Source organism: Dryobates pubescens, chromosome 6 (assembly GCF_014839835.1).
Source record: "Dryobates pubescens isolate bDryPub1 chromosome 6, bDryPub1.pri, whole genome shotgun sequence".
NCBI classification, from domain to species: Eukaryota; Metazoa; Chordata; class Aves; order Piciformes; family Picidae; genus Dryobates; species Dryobates pubescens.
The window spans coordinates 41,790,472-41,816,392 of NC_071617.1; the positions used below are offsets into that span (position 1 = coordinate 41,790,472).

The 25,921-nt window shown below is 51.0% G+C and overlaps 1 protein-coding gene across 2 annotated transcripts in view; it reads right to left on the bottom strand.

Moving 5' to 3' along the window:
- The window catches only part of AARS2 (alanyl-tRNA synthetase 2, mitochondrial), a 35,147-nt gene that overhangs the window by 2,309 nt on the left and 6,917 nt on the right, over positions 1-25,921 (bottom strand). Inside the window, exons 10-22 of one of the 2 annotated variants that reach the window (XM_054162408.1) lie at positions 25,428-25,555; positions 24,619-24,769; positions 21,507-21,676; positions 20,442-20,555; positions 19,155-19,295; positions 18,403-18,540; positions 17,891-18,000; positions 16,720-16,828; positions 14,749-14,871; positions 13,638-13,748; positions 12,693-12,776; positions 12,445-12,555; positions 10,520-11,116 (exon numbers count right to left, since the gene is read on the bottom strand). In XM_054162408.1, coding sequence (XP_054018383.1) covers positions 10,952-11,116; positions 12,445-12,555; positions 12,693-12,776; positions 13,638-13,748; positions 14,749-14,871; positions 16,720-16,828; positions 17,891-18,000; positions 18,403-18,540; positions 19,155-19,295; positions 20,442-20,555; positions 21,507-21,676; positions 24,619-24,769; positions 25,428-25,555 — 1,655 coding nt within the window. In that variant the 3' untranslated portion in view covers positions 10,520-10,951. Of the gene's footprint in view, positions 1-10,519; positions 11,117-12,444; positions 12,556-12,692; positions 12,777-13,637; positions 13,749-14,748; positions 14,872-16,719; positions 16,829-17,890; positions 18,001-18,402; positions 18,541-19,154; positions 19,296-20,441; positions 20,556-21,506; positions 21,677-24,618; positions 24,770-25,427; positions 25,556-25,921 lie in introns of those variants that run through there. The other variant, XM_054162409.1, reaches the window with a different exon arrangement.

Genomic DNA, 25,921 nt, shown 5'->3' on the forward strand with positions numbered 1-25,921 from the left:
AGAGAGGAGAGGTTCAGAGAGGAGAGGTTCGGAGAGGAGAGGTTCGGAGAGGTTTGGAGAGGTTCGGAGAGGAGAGGTTCGGAGAGGAGAGGTTCAGAGAGTAGGCTGCATTTTCCCTTGGAGGAGGTGAAACATCTAGTTAGTGACTTCTATTCCTGTCTGGGCTTATTGCAGCCTTTGTGACACTCAGAGCAGGTGTGAAGCTTTTCCTTTCCCAGGCTGGGGATGAGACTTAGTTGGAGGCTGTTTTCCCGCACTCCCATGGAGATACTGCATTTGTTTTTTTCATGTGGGTTTTTTTCCTCTTTCCTCTTCATTTCCCCCCGTTTCCCAGAGTGGTCATACCTTGCATTTTAGCTTGTGATTTTGTGTCACTCCCTTCCCTGCCCCAGTTTCCACTTCTCTCTGTTGTGCTGGGGTTTGATAAACCTGAGGTGCATGTGACAAGGGAGATGCTCCAGAGAGATGCAGAGTGGGTTATGGCCCTACAGCACAGGCAGTACACAAGATTTTGAAAAGCCCAGGGCAGGCAGCACAGCATCTTTCCCTCATCATGTGGCCACCAGAAAGTAGCTCAGAAGTCCAGGGGCTTTGTTATATTTGAAATGAGAGCACTGTCCCTGCTTGCCTTATTTACCTTCAAGGCCAGCTTGGCCTTGTTACCCTTTTTGCAGAGGGACATTTGATGCTGCGGCAGGAGGCCACCCCTTCCATTGAAGGCTTGGGGATGTTCCTTCAAGCCTGATCCAGCAGCCCTGGGACAGTTGGGCAGTGTGGGCTGGGAAGGTCCCTAGGGAAAAGGCACCTTTTCCATCTCTCAGATCCTTGGTGTCCCCCAGCAGCAAATCCACACAGCTTGCATCAGCACTTGCAGGGTCTGGTGTAGGACAAGTTGGGGGGCAGAAGGGGAGTCCTGTCCACACCATTGCATCAAGAACAGTTGGGGCAGTCACTGTGGCAGGAGTCAGATACTGACAGAACAGCCTGGGGGCTTGCACTCCAAGGGCTGCGGAGTTGACACTGTCCTTTGGTGCCCTCTTCCCACCCCAGTGAAGCCTGGCACCATCAGGGCTAGGGAGCTGCCAGCTGCTATCACTGCTCCTCCAAAGAAGTGCTCAGTGACAGATCCGCTCCGTGCCACTGCTGCGCCCTGCCCCTGGGCACTCCTCAGCCCTGCAGCAGGGTGCAGGGACCCCAGCAAAGCCTGGCCCCCTTCATGTGCCAGCGGAGCTCGAGGCATTGTGCTGTGTGCTGGGGAGCTGCGTGAGTGCTCCCGAACGCCTGTGGCTGCAACTCTGCTGCTGCTTCTCTGCCTGGCCCTACAGTGTCCAGCAGCGTCACAGGCCAGCTCAGGGAGAGCCAGCTCAGGGAGAGCCAGCTCAGGGAGAGCATTCGGGCTTCCCTCTTATGCCCCATCGCTGCATCAGAACCACGGTGACAAAGGGAACTGGGCTCAGCCCTGGTACACTGCAGGTTCTGCTTGCAGCTGTTGAGCTGGGCTGCCTCAAACTCACATGCCTGAGTGTTTGTTCAAAGGACAGGGTTTGCCTGATGCCTGCAGAGTGTCTTTGATTCCATGAGGAGTGACCTGGAGTGTTCCCAAGGATTTCTGACATGCCAAGCCTGGCTGTTGCCTCTGTGGCTGGCCTGTCCCCAGGTTATGACCTGCAGTGCTTCCTCCAGGCCAGCGTAAAGCCTTCCATCCCTGATTTCTAAGCTCAGCTGTACCCCTCTACTGTAAGGCCTCCAGCTCTGCCTGTTAGGGCCAACTCAACCTGTTTGGCTGCTCTTTTTTGACTGTACTGCTTGGTGGGTCTCTCCCTTCATCTCCCTGGCTGCATGCCTGGGACTAGGGACCTCAGCTGCAGAACCCTCACTTGCTGTTTTCTAAGCAAGGAACTATCAGTGCAGGAGCTTGCCAGCCTTGAGGTGTGGATAAGGAGGTCTGCTGGTGCCTGACTCCAGCATGGAGCAGTGGTGCCCTTAGCAGGACACCCCAGACATCCTAGCCTGTGCTGCTGCAGGGCCGTGAAAGCTGGCAGCTCTTGCAAGGGTCACTCTTGGAGCAACCAGCTCGCAGCAGGGAGCTCTCCCGGCTCTCTGGGCCTCTGGTCTGTTCCAGGTGGCTGATTCCTGTGTTTCTAATAAGGCAGGGGAAGAAAATTAAAAGCCCAAGTGAGCAAAGCAGCCAGGCTGAGCCAGGAAACGTCAGCACATCCTTGTCAACACAGCAGCCGAGGCAAGCAAGCAGGCAGGCAACTTCTTAATTATTGATGGTGCTTATAAATAAATGCTGGGACAGGGAGGAGAAGGTTATAACAGAGCAGAGGAGCCAGTCCTGGGTGGGGGAGGGAACCTGACAGCTTATTTGTTTTAAAGGTCATTTAGTTCTGCATTTCTTTACCCTTCCTCTGTACAACTTGGTGATATTTCAGTTGGTGGATCTTTCTTGCTCTGCTTCTTCCAGCACCTGCCTAACCGGGCCAGACAGGAGGAGATGGAGGGAGGAAAAGAACCTGCATGTGGGGGCAGCAAGGGAAGGAGGGGGGAGGGTGAGAATACTGCCTGAAATGTGGGACAAACAGGCAAACGAGGAGACAACAAAATTAGTAGAGCAGCAAATCCCAACCCGAGTGTAAATAATTCCTCACCATGTGAAAAGAAGGTCTACATAGGCTCAGATTTAGCTTCCCATTCCTGGTGTTTGAGCCCAGGCAACCTCTAATGCAAAGCACAAGGGAAATGAGGCTGAGTGAAGACTAGAAGGAGATGAAGGGCTCTTGGTCGAGGACTGGTATAGTAACCCAGTGTCTGCATAGCCTCAGGGACCTTTCCAGGAGGCTCAGATGGAGTGTCCTGGAAAGATCAGATTATCTGATGGCAATAGCTCTAGGATGGGGATCCCACAGCCAGCTGACAAGGCAGGAAGTTGTTTGGAATTGATTCACAGCAGGACTGGAGTTGTGACTGGTAAGACTCCACAGCTTACTGTCAGGACCTCTGGCTTGCAAGAATGATACAGCAGCACTGGGTACAGTACGGATCCAGGCAAGAAAGAGCTCTTTCCAGACTCTCCCACAGCAGACCCTGCAGGACAAGGTCTCCTTTCATCCTGTCTCCAGTCTTGCAGGAGACTTTGGTTGGCAGCAGCATCCCAGTGCCCGTGGCTGGCAGTGGATCCATCTTTGCTCATTTTTCCCGCTGGGAGCCCGGTCCAGTTGCGTGACGGCAGGGTGAGTGGCTCTGCAGTGTGTGGTGGATACAGCAGCACATCACTCTGAATAATGGGTCTGGATGCAGACCAGGTAACACCATGGCATCCTCACTGGCACACCATCTGTGCTGGCATCTGGGACCCCCCCAAGCCACATGACTAGACTAAGACCCAGAGTGGCATAAATCAATCAAAATTAATCTCTCCATTTCCCCCTGCGGGCTGAGCCCCGGTTGGGAGGGTGGACTCGGTACCAGGGAGCTCCTGACGACAGCTGGGATAGGGATGGCACTGGTGCTGGGGAGGGTGGAGGGGGAGTGTGGCCCTTCTCCCAGCCTTGTGGGTTTTCCTGACGCTTTCTGTAGGAGAGAAGAGTTTGAGCTGCGTCTGAGCAAGCGACAAGCGGCACAGAAATGCCAGCTGCGATCCAGGCTGATGAGCTGAGCGCCAGGCACCAGTGCTCCTGCGCAGGGACCCGCCTGGCCGTGAAGGGCGCACGGCAAAGGCACGCTGCTGGGATTGCCTGTGAAGTGCTTCTCCCCCCTCCACCGCCTCTCCACACACCTCTGTGGGCAGAACTCTGCTGCAATGTAAGCTCAGCTCTTCCCCCTGCAGTGCTGCCTGGAGAGTCAGGGGCTCAGAGCCCCCTTGCCCCTCATCGCTGAGCCCAGGGTCTATTCCTATCCTGCTCCTGTCCTTCCACTGAACACCTCTAGTGCAGAGCCATGCCCTCCTTTCTCAGGCAGCTGGCATACAGAAAGTGAGCAGCAGCACCAGATCAACATAGCCCTGAGCGTCTCCAGAGGGATGGGCTGTCCTTCCTTGCCATGAGTGCTCTGGGTTTGTTGATTCACTACTGCAGCCTTGTGTACATTGTGCAGCAGCTGCCAGGACATGGGTGCTGCTCAGCATGAATGCCTAGCTCCTGCAGAGTCAAGGAGCTCACACAAAGGGCACAGAGTAACGGTGAGAGCTTACAGTGTAACCCAGAACACCGCACATGGATGTGTGGGTTTCAGGTTTACATGTATCTATGTGTGACATGACTAGCTCAGTGCATGCTGTCACTATGTACACAGATTCATAGAATAGCTGGGGTTGAAAGGGACTTTTACAGGTTGACCAGCCCCCCTGCAGCGAGCAGAGACATCTCTAAGTAGATCAGGCTGCCCATTCATCCTAACCCATCCACCTCTCTGGGAAACCTATGCCAATGCTTCCACATGGCATGAGGGAAATCACACCTGAAGTCATGCAAAGGGAGATCTGTGTAAGTGCAGGTGTGAATCCTTATAGTGGGTGTTTGGGGGAGACATGCTGGTGTGTGAGGGTGTCCCTCCACATGCAGGGTCTGCTAATTCTACTTGCTGGTGGGCTGGGACTCAGCTGTGAGCAAGCCCTGTGTGCCAGCCTCTCACTCTCTAGCCCAGGCTATTGGGAGCAAACCTCCTGGAGTAAAGCGAGCAAGAGACAAGCGTGCACTTTCTGCTCCCCCTTTGTCAAAGTCAGGCAGTTACTTGGGACTGGGGCTGGTAAGCCCTTGCCATTGCATGTGCCCTTAAGGGACACCTTGAGGTCCATCTGGACCTACGGAGGTGTTGCCAGCCTGACAGCACCTGCTCACAGCAAAAGCCACCATCACGTCTGTAATTAGTTTCTTGCTCCCTGCCGTCCCTTCTGCATGCAGGTTTGGAGTTGCAAATGTGTGCCTAGCATACTGCTCACACCCTGGATCCCTGAGAACTACAGAGGAATGTAGGCTGCTCTTGTGGCTGGAGAACTACATTTAAAACTCCTGTTTTGCTCCCCCAGGCCCTCCCACCTAAGCATGGCTTGACCATGCAGGGCATTTCATGCAGAAATCATGTGGCAGCTACTATGGTCACAGCGCAGGACATGAACATATTGTCCTCCTGCAGCAGGGGAAGGTAAGGTTGGGATGTAAGTTTGCCAGGAGAACAGCAGGAAGTGCTCTCTCCTAGGATCAGCGATGGCCTGGCAAGATGATAGCTCAACCCCCAGCATTTTTACTGCAGCAACTCCAATAGAATAGAGTAGAAGTAGAAGTAGAAGTAGAATAGAATAGAATAGAATTAACCAGGTTGAAAAAGACCTTTGAGATCATTGAGTCCAACCTATCATCCAACACCATCTAATCAACTAAACCATGGCACCAAGCACCCCATCCAGTCTCTTCCTAAACACCTCCAGTGATGGTGACTCCACCACCTCCCTGGGCAGCACATTCCAATGGCCAATCACTCTTCCTGTGAAGAACTTCTTCCTAACCTCCAGCCTAAACCTCCCCTGGCACAGCTTGAGACTGTGTCCTCTTGTTCTGGTGCTGGTTGCCTGGGAGAAGAGACCAACCCCCACCTGGCTGCATCCTCCCTTCAGGTAGTTGTAGAGAGAATAAGGTCTCCCCTGAGCCTCCTCTTCTGCAGGCTAAGCAACCCCAGCTCCCTCAGCCTCTCCTCACAGGGCTTGTGCTCCAAACCCCTCCCCAGCTTTGTTGCCCTTCTCTGGACACCTTCCAGCAACTCAACATCTTTCCTAAAGTGAGGGGCCCAGAACTGGACACAGGACTCAAGGTGTGGCCTAACCAGTGCTGAGTACAGGGGCACTGGCCTGAGGTGACATGGGCACCACAGTTGCCTAACAAAACTTCACAGTGGTAGGCTAAGATCTCTTTTTTCCTCCAATTACAGAACAAATTTAGTGCTACTGAGCTTATGAGATCTGGTAATACCATGACTTGTTTATGCTGTAAGCTCATGACTCAATCCTTGCAGGCTCAAAAGGAAGAAAGGAAATACTGAATTTCATGACTAGAAAGGCCAAGAGCAGCAAAAGAGGAGAATGAAAATGGACTCCAAGCTGGAAGGTCACCCCCAAGACTGGCTGAAGCAGGAGGAGAGCCAGCACCATTGCAGCAAGTTGCAGCCCTACTTATAGACCAGGTGGTTTTTAACTTTTATAGATAGGGCAGAGGATGCTGGGTCTGCTGCAGATGTGGAGAAGGAGTTGCAGCTCCACCTGGAGTTGCAGAAGTTGAGGAATATGGACAACAAACTTGCACGGAGGTGGTACAGATTGGCCTGATCCCACAGGTGCATGGCTTTTGCAGAGCAAGTCCCCCCCTCCTGAGCAGAGGTCTTTCAGCTGACCCTGCAGGTAGCCATGGGCATGGAGAAGCTGGGAAGGGCTGTGCAGGTGGGCCAAGCACACTCCACAAAAAGCTGTGCCACCTCTAGAGCTGTTTGGTGAGCTCAGCAGCCTCCTGCCACTCTGGGCCACCTTTTAGAAAGCCCAGCTGCAGAGGTCAGCTGTAACCCCTCACAAGACCCCTTGCAGGATGGCCAGACTGTTACCCCTACCTCTGCTTTAGGACCCTTGCTGTCCGGCTTGCATGCAGCCGTTATCCACCTTCCACCATCCTTTGGCCAAGTTGCAACTGCTGTCATGCAACCAACACCTTTCAGTTTCCTAAATGGCCCACATGTGGCTGCAGGATCATTAAGCCTTCCCCTAGTGCTCTTGCTTGGGGAGTTGGGGCTTATTTCTCACTGTGGGGTCTCAGTCTGTCACCTTGTGGGCAAGGACTGACTTTTGTCATGGGACAAAAGAGAAGAACAGAGCTGAGGTGCCAAACCATCAGGCCTTGGCTGCTCACTCACTTGGCAGTGCTGGAAGCTCAGCAGCTCCAGCAGCAGAAATGGATCTCCTTCCAATGGCCTCAAGGGCCACTGGACTGGCTGTCTCTGCAGCAGCACCCCTTGACCCCCCCCAGAGAAATGATGAGGGGGGCTCAATTTCCCCATCAGTAAATGCATTCTCTTCAGGGTCAGCACACAGACCCCTGCCCCTTAAAGGACTGGGCAGAAGTTTGTAAGAGATCAGTGGTTTTTAACCTAAAAACCCCCATCAGGCCAAAGTTGGTTAATTTCATATGGCAGCTGCTGGTAGTCCCAGGCTCTGCTTTTGGAGCATTGTGCAGGAGCAGCCAATCCAGGATTCCTCTCCTCTTTTCAATACTGAGAGAAGACATCAGTAGCAGCTACTACACAAAAGGACTCCAGGAAAGTGCTTTCCCAGTAAGACAGAACACCCCTTCCCCTCCCTGCATCTGGTACCGCTGTGGCCCAAGTGAAACCCAGGAGCTGTGCAACACCAGGCACTAAGGCTGCTTTCAATCGATGGCACAAGCTGTCCCCTGGGGGTCCACACACCCCCTCCAGCACCCTACCAGTTGTGTTTTGTCACAAGGTTCCTGATGCCTTAGTATGGCTATTCCAGTTCTCCCCTGTACTGATTCCTTGTGGAGATGTTATGAGCATGAGCAGCACCTCTGCAGCCAGAGATGGATGCTCCTAGTCCCCTTTGCAACAAGCCCTACTTTAAGCTCTGTGGCTTGAAGTAGCATTTACTGCATGAGCAAGGTCTGCAGTTCTGCTGCAACTGTAGCTGTCAGTATTTTTTGGGGAGCAGAGGAAGATAGTGGGGAGTACCATCAGAACCTAAAGGCTCCCCATTCCTTCTGCCTCCAAGTCCTCATGTTTCTACCAGGCACTTAGCCAAACACAAAACCAGTTGTCCTGTTGCTTCACAAAGATATGGAGCCTTAGGGGCCACACAGGAGGTATCAGGCTGGACAACAACCCCATGCAGAGCTACAGGCTGGGGTCAGAGTGGCTGGAGAGCAGTCAGGCTGAGAGGGACCTGGGGGTGCTGGTCGACGGTAGACTGAACATGAGCCTGCAGTGTGCCCAGGCAGCTAAGAGGGCCAATGGCATCCTGGCCTGCATCAGGAACAGTGTGGCCAGCAGGAGCAGGGAGGTCATTCTGCCCCTGTACACTGCACTGGTTAGGCCGCACCTCGAGTCCTGTGTCCAGTTCTGGGCCCCTCAGTTTAGGAAGGAGGTTGACTTGCTGGAACGAGTCCAGAGAAGAGCAACAAAGTTGGTGAGGGGTTTGGAGCACAAGCCCTATGAGGAGAGGCTGAGGGAGCTGGGGTTGCTTAGCCTGGAGAAGAGGAGGCTCAGGGGTGACCTTATTACTCTCTACAACTACCTGAAGGGAGGTTGTAGACAGACAGATGTTGGTCTCTTCTCCCAGGCAGCCAGTACCAGAACAAGAGGACACAGTCTCAGGCTGCGCCAGGGGAGGTTCAGGCTGGATGTTAGGAAAAAGTTCTATACAGAAAGAGTGATTGCCCATTGGAATGGGCTGCCTGGGGAGGTGGTGGAGTCGCCATCACTGGAGGTTTTCAGGAGGAGACTTGATGGGGTGCTTGGTGCCGTGAGTTAGTTGTTTGGGTGGTGTTGGATTGGTTGATGGGTTGGACGCGGTGATCTTGAAGGTCTCTTCCAACCTGGTTTATTCTATGTATGTATGATATTTCTATGTAAGCCAGAGATAGGTAAAAAGCCCCTTGTTCTCCAGTGATGCCTTTAAGTCCACCTCCATTTCCCCCCAGGTGAGCCATTTCCTGAAAAAGAGAAGGGAAAGGAGTCTGCTCACAGCAGCTATTCACCCCCTCCCCCTCATCACACAGCTAAGAAAAGTGGAAGAAGTCTCCAACTAGGAGACTGGGCCATTCCCCACTACATCCTCTTCACAAATCCTTATCCTGCTCCCCTATCCATCAGCATCACTGTGCTTCCAGCCCCCCTGCCCCTCTCCCCAAAAGCATGCAGTTACTGCCTCCTCCACACCCTACCACAGTGCCAGGCAACCCTACCTGCTGGTGAAATCCATTCCAGTCAAGCTGCTGCTGCTCACAGGGTGAAACCTTCATGCATCACTATCCTATTACACCTTTACATCAGCCACCATTTGTTTAGGCATCTAAACTAATGTTGCTGTGGCCAGGAGCTCTAGATACTACTCTAACACTGAAGTCTGAAGTATCTTTGAGCTGGGCTTGCTGGATCTGCTAGTGCTTGTGAAAAAGACTGATTTAAGAGAGAGGCCACGGCTAAGGGTCCGGCTGCAGGGAGGTCACAATGTTGCAACACAGCAAGAGTCCCCATTCACACAAACCACTAGATCCATGGGGGGTTTTAAGTAGGTGCTGGGTATGTGAGAAGCCAGTAGGCAGTATAAGAAAGGAGTTGTAAGGCAGGTGGCCAGAGGAAACCAGGAGACCATTCATACAAAGAGGTGTGGAGGCTGGGATGATTTTGCTCCCTCTGTGCTCTAATACTGAGGACTGGGTTCAGCACTACTCCTTGCATAGCCCAACAAGGCTGAGCCTGAAAGCAAGGTGAGAATTCCCATTTCTAAATTATAGTAGCACTTTTCATCAGAATGATGTCCTGTTCAGTATCTTTATTGATGATCTGGGTGAGGGGATTGACACAGTCATCAGTAAATTTGCAGATGACACCAAGCTGGGAGCAGATGTTGATCTGTTAGAGGGTGGAAGGGCTCTCCAGAGGGACCTTGACAGGCTGGACAGATGGGCAGAGTCCAGCATGATGGCATTCAACAAGTCCAAGTGCTGGGTGCTGCACTTTGTTCACAACAACTCCATGCAGTGCCACAGGCTGGAGACTGACCAGACAGAAAGGGACCTGGGGGAACTGATTGACAGTGGGCTGAACATGAGCCTCCAGTGTGCCCAGGTGGCCAAGAAGGCCAATGGCATCCTGGCCTGCATCAGAAATAGTGTGGCCAGCAGAAGCAGGGAAGTCATTGTGCCCCTGGACTCAGCACTGGTTAGGCCACACCTTGAGTCCTGTGTCCAGTTCTGGGCCCCTCAGTTTAAAAAGGACATTGAGACTCTTGAACGTGTCCAGAGAAGGGCAACGAGGCTGGGGAGAGGCCTCGAGCACAGCCCTGTGAGGAGAGACTGAGGGAGCTGGGGTTGATTAGCCTGGAGGAGGCTCAGGAGAGACCTCCTTGCTGTCTACAACTACCTGAAGGGAGGTTGTGGCCAGGTGGGGGTTGGTCTCTTCTCCCAGGCAACCAGCACCAGAACAAGAGAACACAGTCTCAAGCTGCACCAGGGGAGGTTCAGGCTGGAGGTGAGGAGAAAGTTCTTCACTGAGAGAATTGTTAGCCATTGGAATGCGCTGCCCAGGGAGGGGGCAGAGTCACCATCCCTGAAGTTTTGAAAAGGTATTGGACATAGCACTTGGTGCCATGGTTTAGTACTCATGAGGCATTGGGTGACAGGTTGGACTTGATGATCTTTGAGGTCTTTTCCAACCTTATTGTTTCTATGATTCTGTGTCCTGAGTTCTGCATTAAGATAGGACTCCTTTGAAGAGAGTGCCTGCTGGCAAAGCCCTGTGCCAGACCAGAGCATAAAACAAAAAGCAGCTAACAAGCTTGAGCACACTCAGCCATTTAATGGCTTTAGAACAACACTGAGCCATCTCCCCCTGCTCTCATGGCTGCCTCTTGGTGCTGGTCTTGTAGTAAGAACTGCTCTCTTCCAGAAGAAACAGGATCTGTCATTGCAGCTGGTGCTTTCTGAGGCTCAATCTCCATGTGTCCAAGCTGGGAACACACAGCATCGATCTGTCAGTGGGATCAGGAGTAGGGCTTGTCCTGATCTGTGAGGGCCAGAAGCAGAATGCTCCGCTGCACTGGTTGCAGCAATGTTCAGTGTGGGAGCTGCTGAACCTGTCAGATCAGCAGAGTACAATGCATGCTCTGCATCAAGTGTCCACACGGCTTGCAGCTGGCCTGCACACAGCTGTCCTGCCACCAAAGCATCACAGTTCTATGTCAGAGTTTACTCTGAGCAAACGTCCGTGCAGCAGTCAGGGCTCTCTGCATGCCCTTGGCATTTCCACTGCCCTTGGCGACGACAGGAGAGCCTCCTGCCTTCCCTTCCATCTGTGTGCAGACAGCCACAGCCCAGTCAGCAGCTGAGAACACAGGGAGACAATTCTAGGGAAGAAGACACAGAGCAAAGTAATTTGGACTGTGGAGCACTCTACACTCTAGATAACAAAAGGTAACAACATCCTCTCACTAGTGGTGTTCCCACGGACCAGCGCTGGGCCCCATGCTCTTTAATATCCTGACCGATGATCTGGATGAGGGCATCGAGTCCATCATCAGTGAGTTGGCAGATGACACCAAGCTGGGGGCAGGTGTTGATATGTTAGGGGGTAGGAGAGCTCTGCAGAGGGACCTTGACAGGCTGGACAGATGGGCAGAGTCCAAGGGCATGAGATTGAACACATCCAAGTGCTGGGTTCTGCACATTGGCCACAGCAACCCCATGCAGAGCTACAGGCTGGGGTCAGAGTGGCTGGAGAGCAGCCAGGCAGAAAGGGACCTGGGGGTACTGGTTGACAGCCAGCTGAACAAGAGCCAGCAGTGTGCCCAGGTGGCCAAGAAGGCAAATGGCCTCTCAGGAACAGTGTGGCCAGCAGGAGCAGGGAAGTCATTGTGCCCCTGTACACTGCACTGGTTAGGCCACACCTTGAGTCCTGTGTCCAGTTCTGGGCCCCTCAGTTTAGGAAAGATGTTGAGTTGCTGGAAGGTGTCCAGAGAAGGGCAACAAAGCTGGGGAGGGGTTTGGAGCACAGCCCTATGAGGAGAGGCTAAGGGCTGTGAGTTGCTTAGCCTGGAGAAGAGGAGGCTCAGGGGAGACCTTATTGCTGTCTACAACTACCTGAAGGGAGGTTGTAGCCAGGTGGGGGTTGGTCTCTTCTCCCAGGCAACCAGCAGCAGAACAAGAGGACACAGTCTCAAGCTGTGCCAGGGGAGGTTTAGGCTGGATGTTAGGTGCTGCCCAGGGAGGTGGTGGAGTCACCATCACTGGAGATGTTTAGGAAGAGACTGGATGGGGTGCTTGGTGCCATGGTTTAGTTGATTAGATAGTGTTGGATGATAGGTTGGCCTCAGTGACCTCAAAGGTAAAGACCTAACCAACCTGGTTAATTCTATTCTATTCTCTCTTCACTCAGCCTGCCCCTCACTGCCTCAAGCAATCATGACTGCAGGGACTGCAAAAGCTCAGCTTGCATGTCAATGCTGGGTCTTGCCTCTGGGCAAACAAGAGCTGGAGGATCCAGGGGTATGTGTGCCCAGCAGAGATTGAAAGCATCTCTGGTCTCAGTATGGTCATCTTGGGTCCTAACCCTTTGTGAATAACCACCAACACTAGGCAGAATCCTAGGAAAAGCCTCAAATGGGACCTGCTGAGCAGTGGGTCCAGCCCCTCTTTGCAGGCAGGTTCATGATGATTCTACCTGGATTCTGCTTACCTTGGACACCTGACATGCACAGAGCACCTCACCAGAAGCCTGAGGGCTGAGTAGCAAGACTGATGTGCCAGGAGACTTGTCACACAGCTGGTTCACTACCTTCATTAGAATCTGGAGTGACAGGGAGAAGAGGGTCAGGCTGTAGCAAAGGAAACTGGCATGCAGCAGAGAACATGCCTGGCAGCTCCCTCTTTTTGAATGAGGCACCTGAGGTACTGCTGGGCCAACAAATAATGTCCATTACTCACAGAGAGGGAATCAGCTGAGATGGTATCAATGATGACAGGCTGGTTGCAATGTTTTGTTAGCAGCTGTTTGGCCTTCTCTTCAGCCTGGAAGAGGAAAAACACAGCACTTGAAGGGGTATAGGTGGCATAGGGTGGGCTGGATTGGGTTACATGTATGCAACACCTGTACATAGGGAATGGAAGTGAGGGACAGAGGGAGGCTAAATGTTAGCAGAAGGAAGACTAGAAAATGGACATTTCCACACAAAGATCTGTGCAACCCTCCTTCTTCAAAAGCAAGCACAAAGAAAGTTCTTTCAAAAGTAGAATAGACAGTGACCTGCTCACTTCTCAGCCCCTCTTCTAGACCTATACATTGCCACGTCTCAGGCAGGTCCCTGTGGCAAGATGCTCCTACTTTAAGTTCTTGTGGAGAACACCAAGTCATGTAAAAGCATTTTCAAAGGGCTATTAATGTAATAATGTAAATTAGCAAGACACAAATGCAGTGGGAAGCCAGAGCAATTATGTATAGAGTTGGCAGAAAGGCTGCCAGAAAGTCCTGCCACTGTCTTGCTGTCTGACCCTGTAAAGCCCATTTTCAGGCCCCGCTCGTCCTCCTCACATCAAAACAGCAAGGTGAAGCCTATCAGCCTGTTGGTGTTTGCCAAAAGTGCTTATATGGGGCTCCCCATCCTCACAGGCAGAAAGATACAAAGATTCTGCAGGTGACAAAAGCTGCTATTCCTTCACAGCATTTTAAATGATGGCCCTGGTTAATGCCAGTGAAATCAACCCAGCACAGGGCTTGCATTGCACCGTGTGTGATTTTGTCTGCTTTATTCTGCTTTCTAATGAGACTCTAGTGACTGAGTGGCTGTGAAGTGTGAAAGACACCAGGTCCACCAGTGTGTGCCACACAAGGCTATTACCAAACTCCAAGTGAGTGTGCTGCTGCCACAGTACCTTCTGCAGCTCCAGTTTCTTGATGGCCGTGTTGGCTGTTCGCTGTAATGCTTTGAGGACAGTCTGTAGTCCTTTTCTTTGCCACTGGGGCATTGCAGTGTTAGCCACCACCTGCAAGACAATTTGCTGTTTAAGGACACTAAACTGTACCTAGACAAAAAAATAAACGGCTAATTCTCCAGACATTAGGCTGAAGTCTGGACTCTTCCCAAGACCCTCCTATAACCCTGCATCATCAGACCAGCCAGCCACTGTGTACACAGCTCTCTCTTTTTCAGCTGGGCATCTAAAGCCTGGAAACTCTTTTTCAGTTTGTGACAGTTTCAGGCTGTGCCTTTAAGAAAGGGACAGTTGCTGGAACACTCTGGCTGAATGTTTTGGTGAAATAATGAAAACAAGATATTCTAAACCAATTTCATTGGTAGAATGCAACTCTAAGTTTTAGTTCGGTTTGAATCTCAGTTCAGTCTGTCTGTCTTTTTCAGCCTGTCTGTTTCAGTCCCTCTCTAACTCAGTCCAGCACAGCTGTTGCTCAACCTTCAACCAACAGATACACTAATTCTTGCACACACTTTGAGCTAACAGAATTTCCTCCTTAATAATTACCTTTTTCTCTCTCTCTACCCCTTTTTGGGGAAAAAGGGAGGTAGGGGGAGAAAGGGGGTACAGGTTTTGGACCTCCTCTGGCTGGAGGAGGGAAAGGTTATTCTGTATTACATTCTTTGCTGTATATTTCTGTGTATTTTGTAAATACTGTATATTGTGTTTATAATCATCTGCATTTCATCCTGCTTGTAAATATAGCTTATTCATATCTTTGCTTCTCTGACTGAGCTAGCCATGGTTTCTTTATGTGTGTGTGGGAGAAATGAACTTTCTCTCACCACCACACAGTTTTATTCTCTTTTCTCCATTCCCTCTGGCAGGACATCTGCAACAGAGGCACCTACACACTCATAGAAATGTTTGCAACCAAAGAGGCACCAACAGGTAGCTGCATGCCCTTCCTATTAATCATGGTCATATGTGAAGCTAGTAGGGAAAAAGTCATGCTCCTCAAGCATCTGCAGCCCACACTGGGATCTTTCCTGTAAGGAAGTATAATCCTTACTTTGGTCAGCTGGCCAACTTCTTTGGAGAGGTTCTGCATCTCAGGAATAGAGGTGCTCCTCTGCTGCATTCGCAGGGAGAGAGAGTCCACTTCTACAGCCAAGCACTTGCCTACTTCCCGGGCCTGGAGTGGGAGAGGGAGAGAATGCTGCAGATGGAGCAACGGGAAGAACCGAATGGAGATGGAGGAAGCGGGGAGGCAACAGGGTCGTAACGATGAAGTACTGCTCAGGATGCAGTGGAAAGGCTTCTACAGACAGAGGCTTTAAGAACAACAGTCCCCAGGAGACTCTGTAATAGAATGTTCCTCTCTAGATTTAAAAGCAACACTAGATGGTCACACGCAGGGGACCAAGCTGTTGTGCACTTATGTTTCCTGACTATCTCACACCAGGAGGTAGGGATGTCAAGGAGAAAAGCTGGGAGACACATTTACTTCTCAGTGCTCTTTTTCCATTACAAAATGTGATCTTGAAACTAGTGACTGAAGAAACAAAAGGAACACTAAAACTAAAATGAAAACTCATCAGCTGTCCTAGCACATTTCTTGAGGACCAGTTCAGCTGGCCTTGGTGCAGCTCTTATTGCTTTCCCTAACACCAATGCTGCTGTTAACAAAAAGCCTAGTACAGTTTGCTCCAGTGAAAATCCTTATGGCCTTGACCATTTCTCTGCCAGAGCTCTGTGTCCAGAATTGTCCTGCTAGAGTTTAGAATAGAATAGAATTAACCAGGTTGGAAGAGACCTTTGAGATCATCGAGTCCAACCTATCACCCAACACCATCTAGTCAACTAAACCATGCAACCAAGCGCCCCATTGAGTCTCTTAAAACACCTCCAGGGATGGTGACTCCACCACCTCCCTGGGCAGCACATTCCAATGGCCAATCACTCTCTCTATGAAGAACTTCTTCCTAACATCCAGCCTAAACCTCCCCTGGTGCAGCTTGAGACTGTGTCCTCTTGTTCTGCCAAAGGTTGCCTGGGAGAAGAGACCAACCCCCACATGGCTACAACCTCCCTTCAGGTAGTTGTAGAAAGCAATAAGGTCTGAACAGACCAGGATCACAAAGAGTACCTAAGAAATGTGCAGACAGTGAAGACTGCTCTGCCTATCTTGGATACACATCCCTTGTGTCAAGTCACTCCCTCATGGCTGCAGTCTGATTAACAGAGGCACACAGCTCCTCTCCAGGGGCCCTCCAGGTCAGCACTTCCAGCAAAGCATGCAGATGTGCCCTGCAGCTTTTCAGTCCTCTGCACCAAGAAAAGCCTTGCTAGGGGCACAGATGCATGGGAAGACAGCCAGCCAAAAAGCAACAGATTTGCAGGGGTGGAATTTGCCTTTAGCCTTTCCAGTTTCATTGACAGTGAGTCACTCCACTCTGACTGCAGCCTTAAAGGAAGTAGGCCAGGTTGCAGGGCCTCTGACACTTCCAGATATTCAGTCTCACAGACATAATAACAGGTCACTCACTTTTTATACAGACCCATCCAGACCAGAACCACAGTTTCACAGGGAAAAAAAGACTAAAGAAAAGAAGCAAAAGGGTTTTAAAAACGAGGCCATAGCCCCATAACCATAAAGTACAAATCCAGCTGTGATAGGCAGGAAGCAGTCCGGAGGTGAAACCAAAGAACAAAGAATTGCACCTTTAAACACCTACCTGGGGACAGAAATTTAGCCTAGAGACTTCCTGTTATCTTGTGCCAAGTTCTAATCTTGGAAAAGGGGGCCTGAGGGGAGGAATGAAGGTCAAGGAGACAGGAGACTAGGATGGGGAGAGTGGAGGTGAACAGAGAAGCATGGCAGCAGAGCTGGGTCCAGGGATGAAGGGGTAAGCCAGATCAGGCACAGGAAGGAGGCCTTAGCCAAAAAAAAGGGGAAGCTAACTGCAAGGAGGAATCTACAAAGCTGGGTCCTTCTGGCATTGCCTTGACATGTTAGAAACCTCAGCTCTTCCTTTCTTACCTGTTTGGCTTGTTGGCCTGTCACCGCAATGACACGGCTAATCCCTTTCACGAGCTGGCGCTCACCGATGATGGTCAGATCTTCCACAGCTCCTGTCTGTAGAAGGTGCCTACAACATCAGCAGAGAACAGGAAAGAAAACAACGCTGCTCTCTGGGAACAGAAAATCTCAAGTTCAGCTGCCCCTCCCTGTTTCCCAATACCTTGAGTCCTTTCCCATCCCTAAAATCCTGATGGCACCCCATCAGGCAAGAGACAGCAGAGTCAAGGCTGCTCCAGAGGAACTTCAGTGCTACTGAAGGGTGCACAACAGTCAAGTTCTGCACTGCTTTCCTCTTCTTTCCTCCAGCAGTGGTATGAACTGGGATTTTTCTCTTCTGCTCAGCTGCTACTGAACCTCGTAGACAATACTTTTTTCCTCCAACTCCACCACTCTCTTGTCAGGCCAGCAGACTCCAGTCACAGGGTAGCTGTGTAGTGGCTGGGCACTGATGACCGCCCCTTCCCTTTTTCGGCTATTCAGCTCTGGCTATGAAACAACTACAGCGTCTCAGGTTTTGTTACTAAGAGTAATCATTTCAGACAGCTTCACAAGAACTGATCATCTCCACTCCCATGCAGTTTCTTGTCCCACTACTCCCACAAGAATGATCTCATGACTAGAAACTTGCTCATTTTCAGCTGTGCCTGCTCAAAGGCCAATTTGTTTCTAGGTTGGTTTTTGTGTCAGCACTGTCTTAAGATTAACTCTTCTTTTACTCTCACTACTGCTAAAAGCAGAAGACAACAAAGAAATAAAATCAGAGCAACCTCAAGACTTCACAACTGCCTCAGAATATTCTGCTGGGTCTTCAGCCCTCCTGCAAATCCAAATCCAAAGCAATGCAACCCTGGTGTGACAGGACACACATTCCTTTCCCATGCTCTGCTGTGCCCTTCAGCTTCCAGGCTGGTTTCAGATGGTGAAGCAAGGCAAAACGCTTTGCATTTCACTGAAGTTTTCTCACCCTGAGACTTCCAGAGCTTCATAACCAGCCCATCCTATTCTTACAAAATCTTTCTGGTGAGGAAACTTAATTGCACAGGGACAGTGAGTGGAGCTTGCAAGAATGTCCCTACCTCAGCCACCAGTGCTCGCAAGTACACCACCTGACCACCAGTAAGTCACTTACGTCCCACAGCAGAGCTCCACAGAGGTCTGCATGGCAGCCTCAGAGTCGCAGGTCAGCACACTCTCCACAGGGACCCCCAGGGACACTATCCTCACTGGATCTGGATACCCCTGACAGAGGAGACAGGGATCAGTGGCTAACAACATGGTCCTTCAGGGGCACTTATAGACTAACTACATGGCTTCAGGTGACTGCCTTATTTTTGTCCTGTTCTAGAGCAGCCCCAGTCAGGGGCAGCACTGCTTCTCCTCCACAACCAGCCATCACGGGGAGAAAGGAACAACTGACTAACACCACAAGCTCTAGGTGCAAAGGAATGAGGAGAAAGCCTGCACATCACCAGCCTCCACTTTTATAACAGTGTCCAGAGATCTCATCTCTGTCCTATTTTCCTCCCTGAGTTTTGTGGGTCAATTCCCTTGCAGAAACCTGTTGTGACAACACCTCTTGTGACCCAGATGATTCCTGCTGCAGAAGGCTTGTGAAGATATGCAACTGCCATCTTGTCATACCTCATCCATTGCACGGAGTCCCCGAACACTTCTCGCCAGAGTGAGGGGGACCTCAGCTATATGCACAACCTCATTTCGTTTGATCACATCCTGGACCACTTGCTCCACTTGCTGCAGCTGCTCCACAGTCATAGGGCTCTGAGGAAGTAAATCAGCCACCTTCAGGAGAAGCCTCCAAAGAGGCACAGAAGAAAGGAGGATTGAAATAGGGCCCTCAGGCAAGTCAGCTTGGGCACACCGCTCCACCACTGCACATCTCATCTTCTGTACTTGTAAAAGGGAGTTGTGAGCATCATGACCCTCCCACTGCCCTCCTCCCAACAGGGGTGAGGATTTTTAATGCAAGAGCATCAACCAAATTCTTCAAGACAGATGCTGCAATGAGTGACCAGGGCCAGTGCTTGGCCTGACCCAAGAGCTTTCAGTTCCCAGCTACTGTCACCTGGATGACGAGCACAAACATCAGATAGGTCCCACAGCCAAGCTGGTCGATCTTTCAAAGACCCCTTTAAACTACTCAGGTCAGCCCCATGCCCACCACCCTTGCTAAGTTCTGTCCCTGCTGCGCCCCATTCATCCCCTCAGTGAGTGCTGCAGAGAGTCTGGGCAATGCAAGCAGAGCGAGTCATGTCCAGACGGACAAGTTTCAATGCTCAGATAAAACATGAGTGATTAGAAAACATTGCTGGGGAGAACATCAGTACTGGGATACAGGTATTGCTGAGAGCAGGAGGCCAGAAGCGCAGGGGCACCTTGGTATCAAAATCAAAGCGCAGGCGCTCTGCTGTCACGTGGGACCCTCGCTGCTCGGGGTTGTCGCCCAGGACGTGGCGAAGCGCAAAGTTCAGCAGGTGGGTAGCAGTGTGGTTCCTCATACAGCCCAGCCGCCGAGCCTGGAAGCACAGAGAAGTTGGCAGGGAGTGCTGCTTCTGCACAGGTCAGAGGAGCAAGGGATGGCATGAAGAGATATGGGAACGGCTGCACATGAGAGGACCGGAGAAGATGCAGGGGAAAACCAATGGGTAGCACAGCTGCCAGGTTAATTTATGCCACAGGGTAGATCATAGAACCAATAAGGTTGGAAAAGACCTCAAAGATCATGAAAGCCAACCTGACACCCAACACCTCATGACTAACTAAACCGTGGCACCAAGTGCCACGTCCAATCCCCTCTTGAACACCTCCAGGGATGGTGACTCCACCACCTCCCTGGGCAGTCCATTCCAATGGCTAACAACTCTCTCTGTGAAGAACTTTCTCCTCACCTCCAGCCTAAACCTCCCCTGGCACAGCTTGAGACTGTGTCCTCTTGTTCTGGTGCTGGTTGCCTGGGAGAAGAGACCAACCCCCTCCTGGCTACAACCTCCCTTCAGGTAGTTGTAGAGAGCAGTAAGGTCTCCCCTGAGCCTCCTCTTCTCCAGGCTAAACAATCCCAGCTCCCTCAGCCTCTCCTCATAGGGCTGTGCTCAAGGCCTCTCCCCAGCCTTGTTGCCCTTCTCTGGGCACGATCAAGAGTCTCAATGTCCTTCTTAAATTGAAGGGACCAGAACTGGACACAGGACTCAAGGTGTGGCCTAAGCAGTGCTGACAGGTTGGACTTGGTGATCTTTGAGGTCTCTTCCAACCTTGGTGACACTGTGAGTACAGGGGCACAATGGCTTCCCTGCTCCTGCTGGCCACACTATTCCTGATACAGCCCAGGATGACATTGGCCTTCTTTGCCACCTGGGCACACTGCTGTCTCATGTTCAGCCTACTATCAACCAGTACCCCTTGGTCCCTTTCTGCCTGGCTGCTGTCCAGCCACTCTGACCCCATCCTCATGGGATCACCTCTAAACCAGCAAACTAGGCTGGATACTTCAGGACAGACCAATGGCTCACAGATGACAGAGTCGCTTGTGAGGTACTCCTTTCCATTGCATACCAAATGAAAAGCAGTCTCAGGAACACAAGGCTTTGCTGTGCCCAGGTTAATTAGGATATCACAAGACTCTCAAAGCAAGGTTGGGAGAAGGTTAAAAAGCAGTAAGTTATCACCTCATCCACAAAAAGCTGCACTTGATGACCAACACGCAGGGTTTCCACAGCAGTAACCTCATGGATCACATAACCACCACAGAGATGAACTGACTCTACAGGGAAGAGTATGTCCTAAGCAGAGACACAGAAAGATAAGTTAGGACACAGGGAAATTCCAAATACCTTTGCTAGGTGCCTGCTTGATCTGACTGGGAAACACAAGCCCCACTGATCCTTAAAAGGACAGGGATAGGGTGGGAAGAGCAGGGAGCTTACTGTGAATGCAACCAAAGTACCTCAGACTCTCCCTGTACCCAGCCACTCACTGCACAACATGTTGAGCCTGTCAGCTTGCAGTGGAGAGGCAGTACCACCACTACCTATGCTGATAAATTTTCCTAACAAGGATGCTTGTCCATGAGAAAACTGACAGCAGCTGCCAAGGCTCTGGGTCTGAGGCATCCAAAGTGCCATTTATGACTCATTGGGCTGGCAACAGAAACTTGACCCTCACTTCAGCCTGGGGAGAAGTGCTAGGCAAGGCACTATCACATTCTGCAAGGCTAAAAAGGCAGTGTCAGTGCCCATGAATGATTCTCAGGAGCTGTAATCCAGGAAGGAGAAAAAAACTGCACCTCCCCAGGGGTGGGTCAAAGCTTTCCATCTGGCAGTGCTGAAGGAACATGCTGCAGAAGTGGAGGAACTCCTCGATGCTTTTAGGAGGGATAAGGTTTGGCTCTGTGCGCAGTCATCCGGGACTGGCCAGAGACACCTTTCTCAGATCATGGACTCTCTGATCATTGTCTTCTCTTTGCATTGCAACACCAGCTGGCAAGAGTGTGACACATTCAAGGGAGATCTGAGAAGCCTTTACAGTCTTCCCCAGCAAAACAAAATTGCAAAGGTCTAAGAGACAACCTGAGCAGCAAGTATACCTCTGTAAAGTTACTCATGCTTCTCCCTCACAGATCCTGATGCAAAGCCAAGGGAACTGTCAAGAGTCACTGGCTTTACACAGTAAATCAGCCCATCCCTTGGGGAATTCTTCCTGGCATCAGGACCCATGGCAGCCTTGGGTCTTACCTGCTGTTCTAAACATATCATGTAGCCTTGGTCAGAATCTTGCCCGCCCTGCTCTGCATAGAAGTTAGTCCTGTCCAAGATGACACCACATCGCTGCCCTGCCCCCACCTCCTTCTGGAGAGACTGATCCCTGTACAACATCAGGACAGTGGCCTGGCATGGGCTGAACTCTGTCAGGAGGAAGAAGACAGCAGCTATTAGTACATACACTCTGTCAGATTGCAACAGGAAAGGAGGGGTTGCTTTTCCATGCCAACCCTGCCAACGCCCCATCTATACTGAAAGCTGGAATCTTCCTTTGCAGAGGAACAACCACTGGCAGAAAGGACAAAGTTACCTCTTGTTTACCTAGGGACAGATCTGCTGAGAAGCAGGTACGTAGCTGGGGACACCTAACCTGGTTCCACATGAGCCTGATAGAACATGGCATGGCACAGACACTTCTGCATCTTGCTACACTGCGAGCTTGGCAAAGCTGTTTGCCTTCTGTAAAAAGATGACAGACTTGGTGGGCGTGGGACCACAGAGCTTCAACTTCCTTGATGCAACAAGGATTCTAACAAGCTCTTCTGTAGGCTCCTCAAAGCCAGATTTGGGTGACATGGACTGGACAGGTAGTTGACAAGGTGGGTGTACAACTGGCTGTGCAGCTGGTCACATACAGAACTGTACAATAGTTCAACTAATATTCAGTTACTAGCAGAGCTACTTGGTGGCTCATATTAGAGCCAACACCATTTAACATCTTTGTTAATGACTACCTATGAGAAGATGGCTTGTACCATATCCTGCTTGTGTATGGCAACAAACTGGTGTAGACTGCTCGATACATGGAAGAGCAGGGCTGCATTTTAAGAGGCATTTCAGCAGAGAAAATGGACAACAGAAATGGACTGACAGAAACCTTGGAGTCATCAGGATCAAGCAGAACACAAGTCAGCAGGGTGACCTTGCAGCAAGGAAGACTGCCTGCCTGCTGGGCTGTAAGAACATAAACACAGCCAGCAGGTCAAAGGAAGTGCTTATTCACCCTTATTTAGCATTTGTGAGACTACAACTACAGTACAGGAAACTCTGGTTGAACACAAAGGAAAACCCCAAGCTTTTCAGACTAAGACTGATGAAGGGAACACACAGGTGGTAGGATCTCTGTCCTTAAAGGTACTGAATGAAAAGTTAAGTGGACAAGGCTCTGAGCAACCTGATCCAACTGTGAAGCTGAATCTCCTTCAAGAGACTGGACACCCAGAGGTCCCCTCCACCTGAATTGTTCCATGATTCAGACTGAGAAAGTGAGATAATTCTACCCTTGAGATTTCAGACAATGTCACTGCTAGGCTTTTTTCCTCCAACATGCTTTTGTCATGATGTGTGCATCATGACATTATGCACACACTTCAACTGCCCCACTTTCTGCTTAGTGTGGGTTGCCACCTGCACACTAGGTAAGAGGGATATAGATATGGCTGTACACAGCTATCTTGGATTGCCTGTGACAGCCACACCAACTCTTACTCTATGGTTTAGCTTCTAGAACATCAGCAACCTCAGTTATCCTGAAGGATCAAAAGCCTGAGATGGCATCTAGTGGTCTGTGAAGGAAACAGCAAGGACAGCCGCCCAAACCCGTTGCATAATTTGCTCCATTCACCCTGGCACTCACACCCAGAAGCCTAATTGCTGGGGACAGACTCATCTCCAGCAGGAATCAACAGTCCCTGCTTGCCCACTGCACAGTAACGCCAGCTCAGAGCTCACAGCCTTGCCACCAGCCTGGAGCCTTCCTGGAGACACACCAACAGTGGTAAGAAAAGCACCTGCTTTGGGATGAAGTACAGGGGCAGAGAAAAGATGCAGAAGCAAGGCAGGCAGGTACAGAATAGACCTTTGAGATCATCAAGTCCAACCTGTCACCCAACACCATCTAATCAACTAAACCATGGCACCCAGCACCCCATCCAGGCTCTTCCTAAACACCTCCAGTGATGGTGACTCCACCACCTCCCTGGGCAGCACATTCCAATGGCCAATCTCTCTTTCTGTGAAGAACTTCTTCCTAACATCCAGCCTAAACCTCCCCTGGCACAGCTTGAGACTGTGTCCTCTTGTTCTGGTGCTAGTTGCCTGGGAGAAGAGACCAACCCCCACCTGGCTACATCCTCCCTTCAGGGAGTTGTAGACAGCAAGAAGGTCTCCCCCGAGCCTCCTCTACTCCAGGCTAATCAACCCCAGCTCCCTCAGCCTCTCCTCACAGGGCTGTGCTCCAAATCCCTCCCCAGCTTTGTTGCCCTTCTCTGGACACCTTCCAGCAACTCAACATCTTTCCTAAACTGAGGGGCCCAGAACTGGACACAGGACTCAAGGTGTGGCCTAACCAGTGCTGAGTCCAGGGGCACAATGACTTCCCTGCTCCTTCTGGCCACACTGTTCCTGATAGAGGCCAGGATGCCATTGGCCTTCTTGGCTGCCTGGGCACACTGCTGGCTCATGTTCAGCCTACTGTCAACCAGTACCCCCAGGTCCCTTTCTGCCTGGCCACTCTCCAGCCACTCTGACCCCAGCCTGTAGCACTGCATGGAGTTGCTGTGGCCAATGTGCAGAACCTGGCACTTAGATGTGTTCAATCTCATGCCCCTGGACTCTGCCCATCTGCCCAGCCTGTCGAGGTCCCTCTGCAGAGCTCTCCTACTCTCTAACAGATCAACACCTGCTCCCAGCTTGGTGTCATCTGCAAACTTACTGATGATGGACTCAATCCCCTCATCCAGATCATTGGTAACATATTAAAGAGCACAGGGCCCAGCACTGATCCCTGGGCGACACCACTGGTGCCTGGCTGCCAGCTGGATGTGGCACCATTCACCACCACTCTCTGGGCTTGGCCCCTTAACCAGTTCCTAATCCAGCACAGAGTGCTGCTGTCCAAGCCAGGGGCTGACAGCTTGGCCAGGAGTTTGCTGTGGGGGACAGAGTCAAAGGCCTTGCTGAAGTCCAGGTCTGAACCACAAATCTGTGTTCTTCATGCATGAGGTTAGGCAGTAAAAGCAGTCTCGTGAGCGATTCCAACTCCCTCAGGCACAGCTTCCCTTATGGACAGGACCTGGCCACTTACCGTACTGCCCATGCTGTCCAAGTGTGTAGGCATACTTTGGAGAGTCATCAGTAGCAGGCACGTTGCTGCTCTGCAGCTGAGCCAGAGAGTGCACATCAAGGCTCACATTTGTGTCCTGCAGCTGTCCTGCCTGTGGGCCACCAGCCTTCCGCTGCAGGGGAGCAAAGGCACGGTTAGACAGGAGATACCCGGGGGGCCCACGAATCAGTAACTGGATGCTAGGAAGAACTTCTTCCACCTTCCTGCTGATGGAGGCTACTGATAAACCAACCCAGTTCCTTCAAACCCAACAAGCACTCAGTATCAGATAGCAACAGCTAATACAACCCTTCCAGCACAGCTTGCTGTGTAGCTGTAAACTTCCAGGCCACTGAAGTTCAGGAGACCAAGGACTCAAACCAGGTACTGCACAGGGTGAGCCAGGACAAACCTTCCAGCACTGCTAGGGCTGAGGGGAGTTTGTAAACTCTTTGTATGTCACTTGCTGTTTGGGCTGTCTAACCTCTGTCTCTGCTTTTGTGTGAGGACATTCCTAACCTATATACTTTGATGATAACCTCCACTCCAGCAACATTCAGCATCATAAACCACTTCTGATCTGAAGAGTATCACCAGCCAATACTTTTCAGCCCCATACCCACAAGCAAAAGCACTGTGACCCTGCTGTTATTTCTGACCCCCTGCTCCTTCACGTAAAAGGCTCTGTGGGGCATCCAAAGAGCCTCAGCAGTGAAAGGAATTCTGCCTCCATGCTCCCAGGAGAGAGGGCAGGCTCCAAATCATTCTGACAAGGTGAGTCTTCTTCTTACCTTTGCATCTTCCAGAGCAAGTTTGTCAAAAGCAGCTGAATCCAACCCGATTCCTTTTTCTTCAAGCATCAAATTGATCAGATCCAGAGGGAATCCCAAATTCCCATAGAGAGACCAGGCCACTTCAGCTGTAGGATGAAATGAAGAGCATGAACTATGTGAACTCAGAAAGCAAAGGCACATCAAGATTTGCTTGGATGGGACCAATTAGTGTGTTCTTCGGTAACTGGATTCACCTATGCTGTGTGCAGGTGCACCAGTAATGGGGAAGGGAAGCAAAGCAATGCATGGAATGTTCTTGCATGGAACTGGGTATTAATGATAACCCACAGCCCCATCCCCGCTGAAATTCAGTGCAGCACACCTAGACAAGCAGCAGCACTGGTTGGGTCCTAAGCCTCTTCTTTTCAGCTGTGCCTTAGCTAGTCAGACAGTAAAGCAGCCTAGTTTGTTAGGAGAGCCAAGGGTTAGAAAACAATTGCAATCTGGTGAAA